General features: G+C 32.9%; 1 protein-coding gene across 12 annotated transcripts in view; it reads left to right on the top strand.

Moving 5' to 3' along the window:
* LOC106881648 (uncharacterized) overlaps positions 1 to 15,522 on the top strand; it is a 78,716-nt gene that overhangs the window by 36,241 nt on the left and 26,953 nt on the right. For 4 of the 12 annotated variants that reach the window (XM_052970751.1, XM_014932111.2, XM_014932110.2 and 1 more), the window contains exons 2-3: positions 2,502 to 2,555; positions 2,899 to 4,082. In XM_052970751.1, the coding sequence (XP_052826711.1) occupies positions 4,029 to 4,082 (54 nt within the window). In that variant the 5' untranslated portion in view covers positions 2,502 to 2,555; positions 2,899 to 4,028. Of the gene's footprint in view, positions 1 to 2,501; positions 2,556 to 2,898; positions 4,083 to 6,511; positions 6,587 to 9,418; positions 9,489 to 12,569; positions 12,999 to 15,522 lie in introns of those variants that run through there. The other 8 variants (XM_052970755.1, XM_052970753.1, XM_052970754.1 and 5 more) reach the window with 5 other exon arrangements.

The following is a 15,522-nucleotide window of genomic DNA, read 5'->3' as shown; positions in this document are numbered from 1 at the left end:
GAGATGAGCGTGGCCTTTGACAGTACCGCCTGACTGGCCTTCGTGCGGGTGACACGTAAAAGCACCCACTACACTCTCTGAGTGGTTGGCTTTAGGAAGGGCATCCAGCTGTAGAGGCACTGCCAGATCAGATTGGAGCCTGGTGTTGCCATCCGGTTTCACCAGTCCTCAGTCAAATCGTCCAACCCATGCTAGCATGGAAGGCGGATGTTAAACGATGATGATGATGATGATATATATATATATATGCATGTATTTATTGGAAACAGATGTAAGCTAGGTGAGGAATTCACATCTAAATTTTAAAAAGTTTATTAAACTTCACACCTTTCCGTGACTTTTGGCCGCCCTTTATGTGCGCGCGTGTGTGTATATATATATATAAAAAATAGAACTATTGCATCAGTTTCTTATTGACAAAATAACCCTCATCATCATCATCGTTTAACGTCCGCTTTCCATGCTAGCATGGGTTGGATGATTTGACTGAGGACTGGCGAACTAGATGGCTACACCAGGCTCCAATCTGATTTGGCAGAATTTCTACAGCTGGATGCCCTTCCTAACGCCAACCACTCCAAGAGTGTAGTGGGTGCTTTTACGTGCCACCGGCACAAAGGCCAGTCAGGCAGTACTGGCAATGGCCACACTCAAATGTATATATATATATATATATACCATGCTAAAATGGTGTATTTTATGTGCCACCTGCACAGGAGCCAGCCTAGTGGCACTGGCAACGACCTCGCTTGAATATCTTTCCACGTGCCAGTAAGGCGACGCTGGTAATGGTCACGCTCAAATGGTGCTATTTACGTGCCACTGGCACGGAAACCAGACAGCTCCTCTGGCAACAATCATGCTCGGACGGTGCTCTTAGTGCTCCACTGGTACAGGTGCCATCACGATTTCGCTTTCACTTGCCCCAACAGGTCTTCGCAAGCCGAGTTTAGTGTCCAATGAAGGAGAGGTTGGCATGGGTGCCAGTCGTCGAATTTGGTTCGATTTCAATTTCACTTGCCTCAACAGGTCTTTGCAAGCGGAGTTTATTGTCCAATGATGGAAAGGTACACATAAATGGGCTGGCAGAGGCCTCGGATTATGGTCTCATTTGGCTTGCTGGGTCTTCTCACGCAGTGTTCCAAGCCAATGCAGAACTCCAAAATGATCTCACTCTTCTGCTTTAAAGGCTCTCCCAAATCATAATAGATAGGAGCAGTTACGTTTGAGATATATTATAATGAAAGAGTTATATGGTAATTGTAATCTTTGGAATAGATCAATTATGTTTGGCACTGGTTTTATGGAAAGAAACGTCAAATGTTGAAAGAATGTAAAATACAGTCATCACTAGTCACCTTGGTGTGACACAATGTATTTCTTCTCTGTTTATTGCTATCAATATTCTATTTCTCCTTCCCTGGACTCAGTATTAGGCTACTGTATTTAGCATATCAATAGCTGCTCCTTCATTGACTCAGGTAAGAATTGATTTATTAATAAAGTAGAAAATTTTCTTAGGTGTTTTTTGAGTACTTGTTTGAAAGAAATACTTTTTAGATATAGAAGCAGTCCCCAAATTAATCGTTTTGATTCTGAGGCAAAATTTTTCAGTTTAGTATTCCTAATTAAATCATATCTCCCATTAATTAAGCACCAACTTAATAATGATGAAGTTAAACCTCTGAATTTTAATTATTTTCAAATTGAAATACTCAAGCACTATATTTTAGAAATAATGTCATAGAGTTCAAGGGTTTCAAAATTATTGGTAAGTATTTTCAGATTATCAGGTCTGAATTCAGTGCAAAGACATCTTTATGCCTATACTGTGAAGGCATACTGAATCACATCAGTGAAGCATTGTTTGGTCATTGCAGCAAAAATTCCATGAAAAAAATTTGGTGTTTCCCAAGACAAGGTTTTATAAAATAAACTCTTCACTACTTTCAGCATAAGTTATTTTATAGATTTTTATATGAATACATTCTAAATCGATTTTAGTTTCTTTTAATGTGTTATCAAAATTAGGGTGGGTGGTCATAAAATATAGGTATGAGTTCTGCAGCATGATACATTTGGGAATCATCAATGTGAGCAACCTACTAATGAGTGGAAATAAATATACTCTGTTTATATTTATAAGATCTGTATTAAGAGTATGAAAGTTAAACATTGCTAGGACAAAATTAGCAAATGACTTCCTCATATTGTGTCTACAGCTTTCTCATGATGAAATTATTTGTCTACTATATATCAGAATAATACTATTGCAAGACTACTTCAGCTGGTTTTAATTAAAAAGGTAAAGATAATTTTACTTGCTATTTAATTCATTTTTGATAACTAGGTTAAAAGTTTTGAACATATTAACATTTTTTAAATCCTTAATATAATTGATATATCTTTGTCTATGTGTTAGTAATATGAAATATTTATTTTTCTATTCTAAAATATTTCTCTTTTTTTTCTTTCTTTTTATAATTATTAAAATTTTCCAGATAACCTTTTCACTAGCTGGAATTCTGCCACTGTTCAGTTAATATTCAGACAAGGTAATATTTAATCACTTCTCAACTCAAATCCATGCGTTTCTTGTAAAATATGTCTAAGAGATTGCTTTTCAACCGAATTAATGTTGAAAAATTATCTACAACTCATTCCAAAATATGTCAGCATGATAAATTTTAAATTTTTACCTTCTGAAATAGGTTTTTAAAAAAGTAAATTCATATTTAATGTTAACTTTAGTGAATTAGGAAATATGGTCTTATAAATTCATGTATTTATTATGTTGTTTTTGTTTCTGAACCATCAATATTATGATTGTGAATAAAAATTGTTTCTTGTGAAATAAAAGCCTTTTCTTTCTCTTCACATTCTATGATCTGTGAACAGTTGAAACATAGAAATCTGAAGAACCTGGACATTCAGCCATAAATGCCATCAATACCAGAGGAATTATTTACCTAAATGTAAAATTTTGTAGGGAGAACAAGTGGGAATAAACCTTTTTTTTTTTTTTTGTTTTTAATTTCCAAAATTACCAAGAATAAATGGAATTTGTTTTCAGAATCTTTAGATTTATATGGTGTATACTTTGCTTTGTAATGTATACCCATAGCGAGCAGTATATTTCATAAATAAACATGTCCTGGAAATTAGGTTAAAATATGCTGTGCTTTCATTTGACTACAGAAAATCTTTTTTTTTTTTCCAATTTTCATGTTGAAGATAAAGAGCAATAGCAATTATTTTTAATAAAAAAGAAAGCACAACAATTAGCTCTTAGAATGGTTTTTAATTTGCTAGTTGTTTTACCATAAGACAAATAGGGTATAAGAATATTGCTTAATTATTCACATACCATTCATCTTGATTTTAAAACTTTTCACTGTACTTCAAAGCAAAGTCACTTTTGCTTTCCAGTACAGTGAAAGGATTTCAATTTTTCATTCTGCATTTCAGTGAAAAATGTTATCAGGGTGTAATAGGTTTGAGAATTTACATTTCCTCTGAGGTAGTTTTAGAATAGATATTTTCTGTGCAGTAATGAAAAAAAAAAGCAGACTAGTGTTAGATTATAGGAAATATATTTGAAGATGTCGAACTACATATATAAAGTTCTTCATTCAAATACCACTGGCAAATAACTTTTATCAGTAATGAAATGTCGGGTGGACAGTTTTGGAAAACGCTCGAAACATTCAACTCAGTATAAATACTATCAGTTCATGATGCATACATTTACATTTGTATATACTTAGATTATACCCATTCCCTTCAGAATTTTAGTGCCGACTCTTAGCTCATCAATGGACACAATAAATTTTGAATATCAGTTTTCGACGAAGAGAAAGTTGTACAAGTTGGTCATTTCAGAGTTTGATATTGAGGAAAGAGCTCAGTATTTACAGAGGAGAAAAAAAAAGAGAGACATCAAGTATGGAAATGGGGAAACTTCATTATTTATGAAATTTCCTTAGTTTGAACAAGGCAAGATCATAAATTTAATTTGGAACAAATATATGAACTGTAATTCTTTTGAGATTTTTGAAAGAAACAGAGGTCTAACAGAATTGGTAAGTGTCAACCACCCTTTTGATTTTTATATGCTTCCATTCCCTTATTTTGTTACTTCCGAGGCCTAATAACAAAACTTAGTTGTTTGTTTTTATATAAATTTTTGCTAAGAGATTATTTTATACATATACCAGTGCTAGATTTACTAGTACTATCTAATTCAGTTCAAAAAAGAAAAAGAACAAAAAAAAAAAAGAATGTTGGTAAGATTTTTTCTACCCACTCCAAAAAAAAAGATATTTTTGAAAAGAAATAGTTATTGTGGAAATAAATTAAAATAAATTCTGCAACAACAGTGAACTTTGCATTTAAAAAGGAAATTTACTGTTGTTTTTCTGTAACAAGACTTCACTGAATATTTGAATTGTAGATAGTGCTTGTTGCAATCTTTAGAATTAAACATAAGCATTCGTTTCACTCTGTAGTTAATAGATAATTTCTATGATAATTTCTATGATAGTGACTCGAAGGAATTTTTTTTTACAAAATATTCTTTCTAAGAATATGGAAAATGTTACTGTATTCAATTTAATTCTGTATTAATTTTAGTTACATATGGTTACTGTACAGAAGCTTTCTTTACACTGAAAGCAATGCTATATGGTAACTAAGTGCATAAGACCCATTCAGTCCTCTATGCTTCTAAGAAGTAAAGTCAGCTTCCTTAATTTCTTTTTGAAAATGAAAAAAAGAAATAATGAATATGGTTCTTCAAAACTTAATACTGATTTCTTGGATTTAGATCTAAAGATATCACCCTTGACTAAGCATTTTCTGCAAGCAATGTTAAAGCAATGATAATATTTTTATTTCCTTGAAATTGAAGCCCTTTGACTATAGTTCCCTCTTCCCTTACAAGAAAAAGAAACTTATACCTATGGAAGATGTTGATAGAGTTAGTGAAAAGGAGCACGTGGTTTAAAATTTTACACTGTTCAGTGTGAAGCTTTACATTCCACTTGGACGCACCTTTGTCTTCATTCTTCCTTAGGCTGTGCAGTTATATAAAGGAGTCAGTTCTGTCAATTGAACAGGCTAATCATTTTCTTAGTATAACTTGCCATTAAGTTGGGTATTTTCAGTTCACAAATTTCCAAATGCATTTTGAGGGTTTCTTGAAAAATATGGTCAGCATAAAAAAAATACCTAAAGGACAAATTGAGCAAAAATTTGTTGAAGTAGTTGAGCATCAAGGGCATTAGCAGCCTCTATCTACAGAAGAATCTACTACATCAATATGGATAACTATTGTAAAATAATTGCTGTATTCTGGGTGTAATGTATCATGGATTGATAGTAGATATTCACAAATGATTTACAGTAAGGTTAGATGGTTAAGATTCAAATTTAAGATGGAATACAGATGAACAGATGGTGTGTTACAGGTTTGTCCAATTCAAACCAATATAGAGAACTAACTATTTGTTGAATTCGAAATTACTCTCATAGTTGAATGTACTTCAACTCAGTGTGTTCAGGTACATCCAACTATATCACATTTTTGTGAACAATAGTGTTGGTTACAGGTTTCCAGAAGGACCAATCACTGGTTCACTATGGCAAGAGTGACAAGGAATTGTCTGTTACTTGGTGTGGAAAAAATATTGCAGGAGCACTTGTTTTTCAGTTTCTTCAGTGAAGCCCTCGTGTATATGTCTGCGGACTTTCTCGTAATTTCCATCTACCAAATTCTGGAGCGAACCTCTCAAACCACATGCCCATGCTGTTATGTGGATATATTTCTTGCCAACCAATATTTGGGCTGCAATAGCTGTTGTTTAATCAAGGCAATCAAGGATTTTGTCACTGCAAAGGCTGTTGAAGAAAGATTTAATTCTACATCTATAGCATCTACTTCTGACAAACATCATTTCTGTCTGCATGTCCCTAGAAATAGCAGTTGAGAAAGAACCCAAGGAGATTACCATTAGAATAAATAGTCACATTAGATTTGTTTTATGTGTTACAGGCAAGCAGGCTCATAGTGTTTTATCCAAAATTAAGGCTGTCTAAAGGTATGGAATTTTAAATTTTAGATAACACTTAGACACCAACTTCTAAAATATAAATAAAGATTCAGACTTGTTCTTTAATGTAGTTGGTCAAAGATTACGCTTATCTCTCTGAAAGCAATTAGATTTCCTTGGAAAACTGAAATTTCCAAAATAGCAATTTCTTGCTTTGTATAGATGACATAAGTATTAACAGTGCAACTTTAAAACTGTATAAACTAATACTATAGTCACAGTTTGTCAAGTAGTCTATTAAACATAAAACACTAACTAAAAGATTTCTTCCTACTTGTTAAGCTTTGAACAATTTTGCACAGGATTTCACACAATTAAAAACATAACTGTTCATTAATATAATTGCTTCAATCTTTTTTTCTTCTTTTTAGTTTGTTTCCTAACTTCATTTTATTATTTAGCATTATTGATTACCAGTGGAAGAAAAGTACTTATTAGAAGGTTAAATTAATGCAAGTATTGGTAATATACCTGTGGTACGTAAATTTTAGAGCAATCAACTTTTTGTCAATAAGAATGACGTGAGAAAATAAAGTTTAATTTTTTTTTATATTGAAATACTGGCATCAGTAAGAGAACAAGTCAAATATGAGATACCTCTTCATTAGAATAAAAATGAACAATAAATAAAAATAATTTCAGTTAAAACTTAAGGTTTAGAAATTGGTTGGAGAAATGAAATCTAAGCCTTAGATTTCATTTAATTTCATCAGCTATGTCAAGGAGTGAGCATAAATAAGTTCTTACTCAAATATTCCATTAATAATTCTTTTCTACTCTAGACACAAGGCCCGAAATTTTTGGGGAGGGGACCAGTCGATTAGATCGACCCAGTACACAACTGGTACTTAATTTATTAATCCTGAAAGGATGAAAAGCAAAGTTAACCTTGGAGGAGTTTGAAATCAGAATGTAAAGACAGACGAAATATTGCTAAGCATTTCGCCCAGTGTGCTAATGCTTCTGCCAGCTCACCGCCTTATATTCTGTTATTAATTGACAACAAATTAGGTGTATGGGGCTGTGTACTGTTGAAAATTTCTCAACAGTAATGAGACAAAATCTGTATATTTGACATAATATATAAGTCTTGGTAATGTTTACATTATTCTATACTGGCTGTATATGGTTGAAATATATGCTTTTAATCCTTGGTATATTGTAGCTTGCTTAATATTTGAAAAATCTACAAAAGTGAACAAGAATGATGAGAGAAAGTAGTGAGAAGAATCTCACTTTGTTTGTTTACATCCTTACAGTGTGTTTATACGAGTGTGCTTTATTTTACAAAGAAACAAATCTTAATTTTATGATTAAATCAAGATAATAAATCTTTTCCAGTAATAAATCTTTTGACCAAGCATAAGTGGAAAGTGAAGTGACTCTTATAGAATAGAAAAGACCTGATAAAAGATTGACAGTGTTAATGCCTGTCTTAATTCTTCCTCTAAAGTTTTTCCTGAACCCTAGACCTCTATCAACTAAAGAAATCCAATGTTCATAAATATGGAAGATATTTGACTGGCATCATTTGACAGATTCTATATTTTCTTATGGCACCAAAATAAGGAATATTTTATATTGGTACAAATGTTTGAAGCGAATAGTTTCTTAGAAAAGGTATATGTATGACTAAAAAAGATTTTAAAATTTAACTTGTCACTTTGACTCTAGTATTGTTTACTACTTAGCATTTTATTTGCAAAATAGAAAATGTGCTCTATGGACAGTATACTAACAAAAGAAAAGCAACAATTAGTCTTCATTTAGTTGGTTTAACATAGTTTAACTGCTTCATTGTAGAGATTAATATTGTACCAAATAGAGATTACCAATGCTTAGCACTGAAACCATGCAACTATTTATGTTTGCTACAGAAAATTATAGTCAGCTCACCATAACTTAATGGTTTAAAATTTCATTTTATTATGAAAATATAAGAAAATACTTTCTCTGCAGATTTAAATCTGCTTTGATACAGAATTGGTTTCAGTTATCAGCCCTCAATATCATTAATAAAAGCCTTGGTTTCTGTATTTATTACAAGAATTCAAATCATCTATATTAACTGATGTAACGATATGTACATTATACTTCCTCAAATTTGAAACCATACAGGTATAGTTTAAAGATGTCAGGTTTTTTGGGTTTTTTTGGTGGTGGTGATGGGGGTAACCAGTTCAAAACTTTGCCAATATATTGCAACACCTTCAGTTGAATTCTCATTCTCTGAATATTTTAGAATAATCTTGTCTTGTTAGTTATTCTTGTTGTATGCATGTAGTGTTTAACAAGGATTATTTGGGCAGTGAATGGTATTTCAGTAATTAAATTAATTAAAACATTAATGCTGCAAGTGCTGAAGTTAGGGAAGAAAGAAGGATATGTAATTCTTGTTTGATAATGGGGTAATATGAAAGCAACTTAAATGGCAAGAAATAAATTACAACACTCTGAGTGTTAGTCATAATACTTTTTGCTTTGGTTTACATAACTTTAAAGCAGATACCATTCCTGTTCCATTGTCAGATTCTCTGCAAAAAAAAAAGCGCCCAGCTGTGAGCAAAGCATCAAGCAATTGCTTCAGTAATAATGTATTTTAATATATTATTACTGAAATTAATTAAAATATTAAATAATACAATTATTTAATATTCTAATTAATGTTGGTCCATTACAACTTGTAATATAAGAGGAAATATAATTATTCTAATTATTTATATATTTTTATAATATTCCTTTCTAAATACATTGAATTAATTACAGAGACAAAATATCTCATTTTGCTGATCTACTGTCTGATGATCAAGTTTTGTAGATCTTTCAAACCGGTATCTAATGTTGCTTACTTTGTGGCAACTGAATCTGTGTGTTTCCAGTTTGTTGAAAGCAGAGATTATATTGCATATATTATAGTTTTATTAAATGGCATCACTGCTGTTTTGTTGATTAAACCAAGGAAATTTTTTTTGTTTCCATTGGATTTTCCATTGCTGATACTACTAAGTTGCAACTCCCTGATAGGAAGTGGGATTTAAACTTTGAATGCACTGATATGCAAAGCATTTTGTCCCATTGTTCTAACAATTGCACCTGTCCACTGCCCTCAACTGGTACTTGATCAACTCTGTTAAAAAAATAAAAAGGCAAAATTGACTCCAGCACAATTTGGACTCAGCGGTGAGAATGAATACCACAAGGCACTGTAGTCAATGCTCTAACAACTCTGCTAATTCTAGTTCTCATATAGAGAAAACAGCTAACATCTTCAGTGTTAATTCAGCTTACATTTAAAATTATATACACAGGCATTTTTCTTCTAATTTGAAGCAAAGCTTCAAGTGAACAGCTGCAATGTGTGATGATTTAGTGTTACAGGTAAGTGGTCATCTAAGCTCTGTCATAAACCATTTTACTTTCTGTTTTAATTCTTAAAACCCTTGAGGCAGATTCCCTTGTTGAATAGTATTTGAAAACTCTGATATGCACACACTCTAGTTTTCATAACTAAAACAGTCAGTGGAAAGCCAAAGAAGTTTATGATATTTTTCAGAATGTTCAAATGAGAAAAAGGTACTGGAGTTGGTAGGCTGCCAGAGTGGAAAGCTCCAGTTTGTACACTGATTGTTTTCCCAGAAGACTTTAGGTGAAAGAGAGACTAAGAAAAATAATAGCTGGAAATTTAAAGCAGTTCTTCCTACCCACTCAGTTTATTAAATTAAGGGTTTTAACAGTGAAAGCAGATTTGCACTGTTGGAAAGCAACAGATCCCTGCCAGGCCAAGATTCATGGAAATCTTACATAGAGAAACAGTTGAAAATTGATGGCATCAAGAAATGTTTTAAAATGCGACGATAAGTTGCTTCTGCTTTTTTTTTTAGAGTGGATGACGAAAAATTACTGTGAACTAGTGTTCAGTAATGAATCAAGAAATTTGTTATATGGGGAAATAGTAAAAACAAAGAACAACACTTGATTTGTATTTTTACCTAATTATGCTACCCAAAAGAACGACTCCTAAAGAAATAATAGCAAACTGATACCAGATGGTATTCTTAGAAAGAATTTGTGAATGAACATTTTCTTTTAAACAGCAAGCGTTGATGATCTTGAGGGATTTTTCTGAAGTATTGAAAGCATAAATCTTGCTTTCATAATAATGGCAACTGGTAACATACACATGGTCATCATTGTTACATGCAGTACTAAGGTAGAAAGATGGTGCATTTTAAAAATACATTTGCCCATGGCCTCATCATTTATCATCTGCATTGCTGTATGGAGAAAAATTCTCCAATTACCATCACATATTTCAAGTTCTTAGCCAGTGTGCAAATAATGATAGGATTGTGGTTATTAAGCAGGGGGAATGATTTGAATCAACCACACTCGATATCCTTGGGGTACTGATATACATTTATTTCGTCACAACTACCCAAGAACATCTACTTTAATTCATTACATTAAGATCTCCACAGGCTATAATCTCCTAAGAAACATCAACTGGATTATCATGTTTAAATATCCTAATGGTGTTTTAAAGACAAAACAGTGCCTCTGATAAAGTTTATAAAGACTGCAATTTTTTGAAGTGTTATTTTATCAATATTCTGTAACACCAGTGATTTAATTGTGATGAATGCTAAAACTTTTGGTTTAATTGATGTGAAGAAGTAAATGTTCAATTGTTTACTTTGTGTTTCAAAGTAGCTGTCTAAATAAGGTTTAATGCAGTTTGTTCTAAGTCTTAACATTCATGCAATTTATTGATAAATCCTCTTCAACTGGTTGAGTTGGCTCCCGATGCCAGCCAAACAAACATGTTGTATTGATGTATCGAATAAGTTATTTCATTTCGTCTAAAATCATATTGCACAGTGTTGCAATTTAAATATGTGCTGTTCATTTTTATTTTTATGGTGATTGCAGTAAGACCAGCAAGTTGAACTCAGTGTGCATCTGCTCTTGATTGGAAGAGAATTATTTTAGAATGATGCTTGTAGTGATGTGATTGTGTTACCAGTGCCAGTGTGTTTGGAATGTAATTGTCAATCATACACTGATATGTCTCAGTGACCAATATTATATGTGAGTCTGTTACAGAGAGATTTTGTTGTTTGTAGTTTATTGCATTTGATTGTGGCTGCATTTTCTTTGTGTTGGTGAGTGTTATGCGTGCATAAAAGTTTTTTTTTTTTATCTTTCTCTCTTTGTCTCCGAGTGATCATTGCTGCATACTGGCTTTCATTGCTAACATGAGGGTTTTGTTTTAAGTAAAATAATCTAAATAAACTAAAACACGACAGACTAACAAAAGTTTGAAAGCTGTGTGGAAGATGCCAACTTTAAAGAATAAATCTAAAAGTATAGGTTCAAGTAAAGAAAGTAATATGGACTTGTATTGGTAATTACAATGTAAGTCTATTTGAGTCAATGCAAAAATGTAGCTGCATTTGAGGTAACCCTTGAAAAAAAAATGAAGTATATCTTAACTGAGATAGAAAATTAATTGACTAGGGATATAAACCAAGAGAGCTGGTACAAAGATATATTTTGGAAGTTCAAACATCAATATTTTTGTCTTGCCTTCATTGCATTTGTGGTTTTGTGTGGTGATTTCATTCCACAGTTTTTATTTAACAAGAAAACTTTTCATGTAATACTTCAATTTCATTTTTGAAGTCTTACTGGAAAATTTCTCATTTTCAAATCAGACCATGCATTTTTCTCTTTATGAAGAAATTTAACCAAACTCGTATACCAAGAAGCTTAAGTGTACTAAATATTCTATATTTTTGCAGTTGACTGTATACTATAAATATCTTTAAAAGTACACTGATACAAGAAAAGACATTCTTTGTTTTAAATGTATACGATTGAGGAAGAAGAGCGCCATAAGGGTTGGATAATATAGGTTGTGGCAAAACTGATTGAATTTTGAATGTGTGTGCCTGTGTTTGTGTGTGTATATAAAATACATGTATGCACACATTTATTACAAGAGCCTTTGTTAATGTACCAATTGCAAAGTAGATAATCATAGCTGTCATAAGAAGGGAAGAAAAAAGTTTTCTGCCTGGCTTTGCATTTGGGGTTTTCTGACTTTTCATGTTAATAAATACTGGTTTGTAAGTTCTGTTGAAGTAAGCTCTTGGCAAACTAAATCTGGATTCCCACTTGTTTCTTTTTGCTCCCATTACTAATGGTCTTTTTAAAAATATGCATGAAATTCACATTTCCTGTTTCCCCTCCCCTGAAGTCAGAGCTAGTCACACATTGATGAATACTGTTGAACTGCCATGTATTTGATGTTGGATTTTATTTCATTTGCATATGAAATAGAATAATGGAACTAATGTGTGCTCAGAAACGAAAAGAAAACTGTTTAGTTTGGAGTTATGTCCCCTGAAACACTTCCCACATTTAAAATGAAATAATTTTTATTTTTCAACCATGCAGATTGATTTCTCTAACTGAAAATATTCCTTGAGTGAATACAAATGGCAGAGAGGTTGAGGGAAAAAGAATCTTGTGAGGAAGGTTTGAAACTGACAGATTAAAAAAAATGTTGGAACAAATAAGAACAGTTGCAACAAAGAATATGAAAACTGTGGTGTCACTGACTGTTTCTGCAAGTTTGAGGATTCGTAACTTAATGCAGATGAATATTATTATTATTATTGCTATTATTATTATTACTTTGGACAGTTACATATTTCAATGTTGCAAGGTTTACAAATGAAAGGAAGAACAAAAATACTACTAGCTGCAAAGGAAACATTCAACTTTTATTCTTGATCCCAGCTCAACAAAACTTAATGGATCTGAACCAATATGTTAACCAGAAATGATTATTTAACAAAATAATAAAAGAAAAGCTACTTTGGATTTAGTATCACTGTGTTGCAAGAAAATTCATACTTCTAAATAGATTCCTACACTGAAAATATCCAGAGAATGTACTTCACCAGCTTGGATCAGAACTACAAGACATGAACCTGCAATGTATCAGGTTTGCTCAAAACTACTTCTGGTTACAAACTTTTAAATATATTGCACCAATGAACATAGACTTCATCTTGGCATTTTTTGAGAGATTCAACTGTTAAAATTGGCTGCTATGGAAACCTTGAAGTATTAAAACACTCGAGGTTTTATTTCTTGCTAAGGCTTATTGCTGACCATACAAATCAATTTCTGTAGTGAAGTGACTGTCATTTTTGGAACAATTGTATGAAATCCTTTATATCACAGCAAAGGCAGGTACCAAAATTTATTATGATCTCTTTAACAGTAAATAATAGAACCAGTCTCAGGAGACAGAAATAAACAAGACACTTTGTAGAAAATCATTAGATGAAGCAGAGTTGTGTAAATTAGGATTAATAAGAAGATGCTAAGGATATATAAATATATATATATATATTGCAGTGTGGATGTGAAGGCTCATGCATGCATGACTTCCATGCAGTTTTTGTGTATGGTATGGCTTCTCAATCACACAGCCACAATGTATATGTGTACATATCAAAATCCTCATTTTAGCATTCACTTTTTCATGGATCAGTCTGAATTTGTTGAAGCAAATCTTTTTCAATGTTTGGGTATGCTTCTTGTTGACAGCTCTTACCTGTTTTCATGGATGATTGGAAATGCAGTGTACTGCATTCATGACATGGTATAATGTCACAGCAAGGAGACGGTAACACACACACACACACACAAACACAAAAATAGTCAGATGAAACTTATTGAGGCATTTTTTTCTGTGACTAGATGGTCTTCCTGTAGCAATCTCTCAACTATTTCCAAGCAAGGTACTATTTCTTGTCCTTTGAACATCATACAACTCAGTGATTGAGCATATTTTCTTAATGTAAACAAATAAGACTCTTGGTATGAGCAGTTACTTGATTTTCAAACAGCTTGCAAATGTCAAAGGCAAGTAGAAGACACAGCTCACTCACATATGAAACTGGCTCTTTGTTATTTCAACCATTTTACTCATTTGGCTCATGGCTACAGTAAACATTTGCTCATGATGCTAAGCAGTAGGATCGAACCAGGAACACCTTCATTGCAATGTGAACTTAACTGCACATCCATGCCTGTACATAGAGTATACTATAAATATACAATATATACACATGATATATATAAACTCTTATTTGTAATTTATATCTGATATATACAATATATTTTGCATCTAGTTTACTCATATGGGATACATGATTTGTGCATTAGCTGTAAATTTTATAATTGTCATTTAATAGAGTAGAATTGGTAGACCATTAGACAACATTGCTCGTGTTTTGTAGTTATAACATAATTGTCAGGTCAGTTCTTTTCAGCCTTCAGGGGTCTATAAAATAACAGCCACACCCTAGAGGAAAAGAGTGCTGCTGAATGTGACCAGTTGGATGTCAGTCTAGTAAAAGGATTGTGCGAATATGATGATTGGTCTTTTCTCTTGAACTAAAAATCAGTCAAGCAAGTGAACAACGCCATCCTCTTGGACATGTTTTTTCATGTGCCCTAGATGTTTCAAATATAGCTGTGTTTCCCCATTCAGTCTAAGAACACTGTCAACAACATCTCTGGACAAAGCTCATCTATCTTTACCATCTGCATGGCTTTTACCTGCTACTTTTCATAAAGCAAATGACAACTTTGTGCAAGCACTTCTGCTTCCCAAATTGCAACAAGTCCTTTGGTAAAAGAATTTCCACCAGCCTTTAACTCTGACAGTTCAGTAACTAGCAGTCTCTTGGAAGAAACATGTTTGCTGTTCAATTTGCATCCAACTTTGCACACACTTGGCAAAACTTACTTCATTCCTCCAGTTTCCCCACTATTACACTTCCGGTCATTACACCAACACCACCATTATGATAATGTTTTCTATTACCCTCAAACAGTGCACTCCTTATCCTTGCCAAACTCTTCAATCTTTCCATGCACATAGGTAAAATAGAAGATGGGCAGGACTGAACAGTTGCTGTGCAGATCTTTCTACAACTTGCTTTCTATCTCTGCTAACATCATTACCCTATTGTTTGAATACTTAAGTCCTTTCTCCTTGGTAATCTTAACTACAGCTTCCATATGGCTAGGACTTTTGGAGACCTGCTCATCATTGGTCCCCTGTCTTTCAGAAATTTGCTGAAAGTGATTTGATTGAGCTTGACATTGGTAAAGTTTTTAACAGCATCTGGCACAAAAACCTGGTTAAAGTGCACACTTGTGTGTGTTTCATCTCTTGGGTCAGAAACATCCTGCCAAATGGCTGCATATGTAAATGTGGCTCTCTCTCTCTCTCTTTCTGATCCTCTCTTATCTTTCTGAATATGAATAAACCGCTAACATGACTTTGTGCAGTGCAGGTGATATCACTCCTCATTCTTTCACCTTG

This window comes from Octopus bimaculoides, chromosome 9 (assembly GCF_001194135.2).
Source record: "Octopus bimaculoides isolate UCB-OBI-ISO-001 chromosome 9, ASM119413v2, whole genome shotgun sequence".
Taxonomy (NCBI): domain Eukaryota; kingdom Metazoa; phylum Mollusca; class Cephalopoda; order Octopoda; family Octopodidae; genus Octopus; species Octopus bimaculoides.
This window is presented reverse-complemented; position numbering and strand designations above follow the sequence as displayed.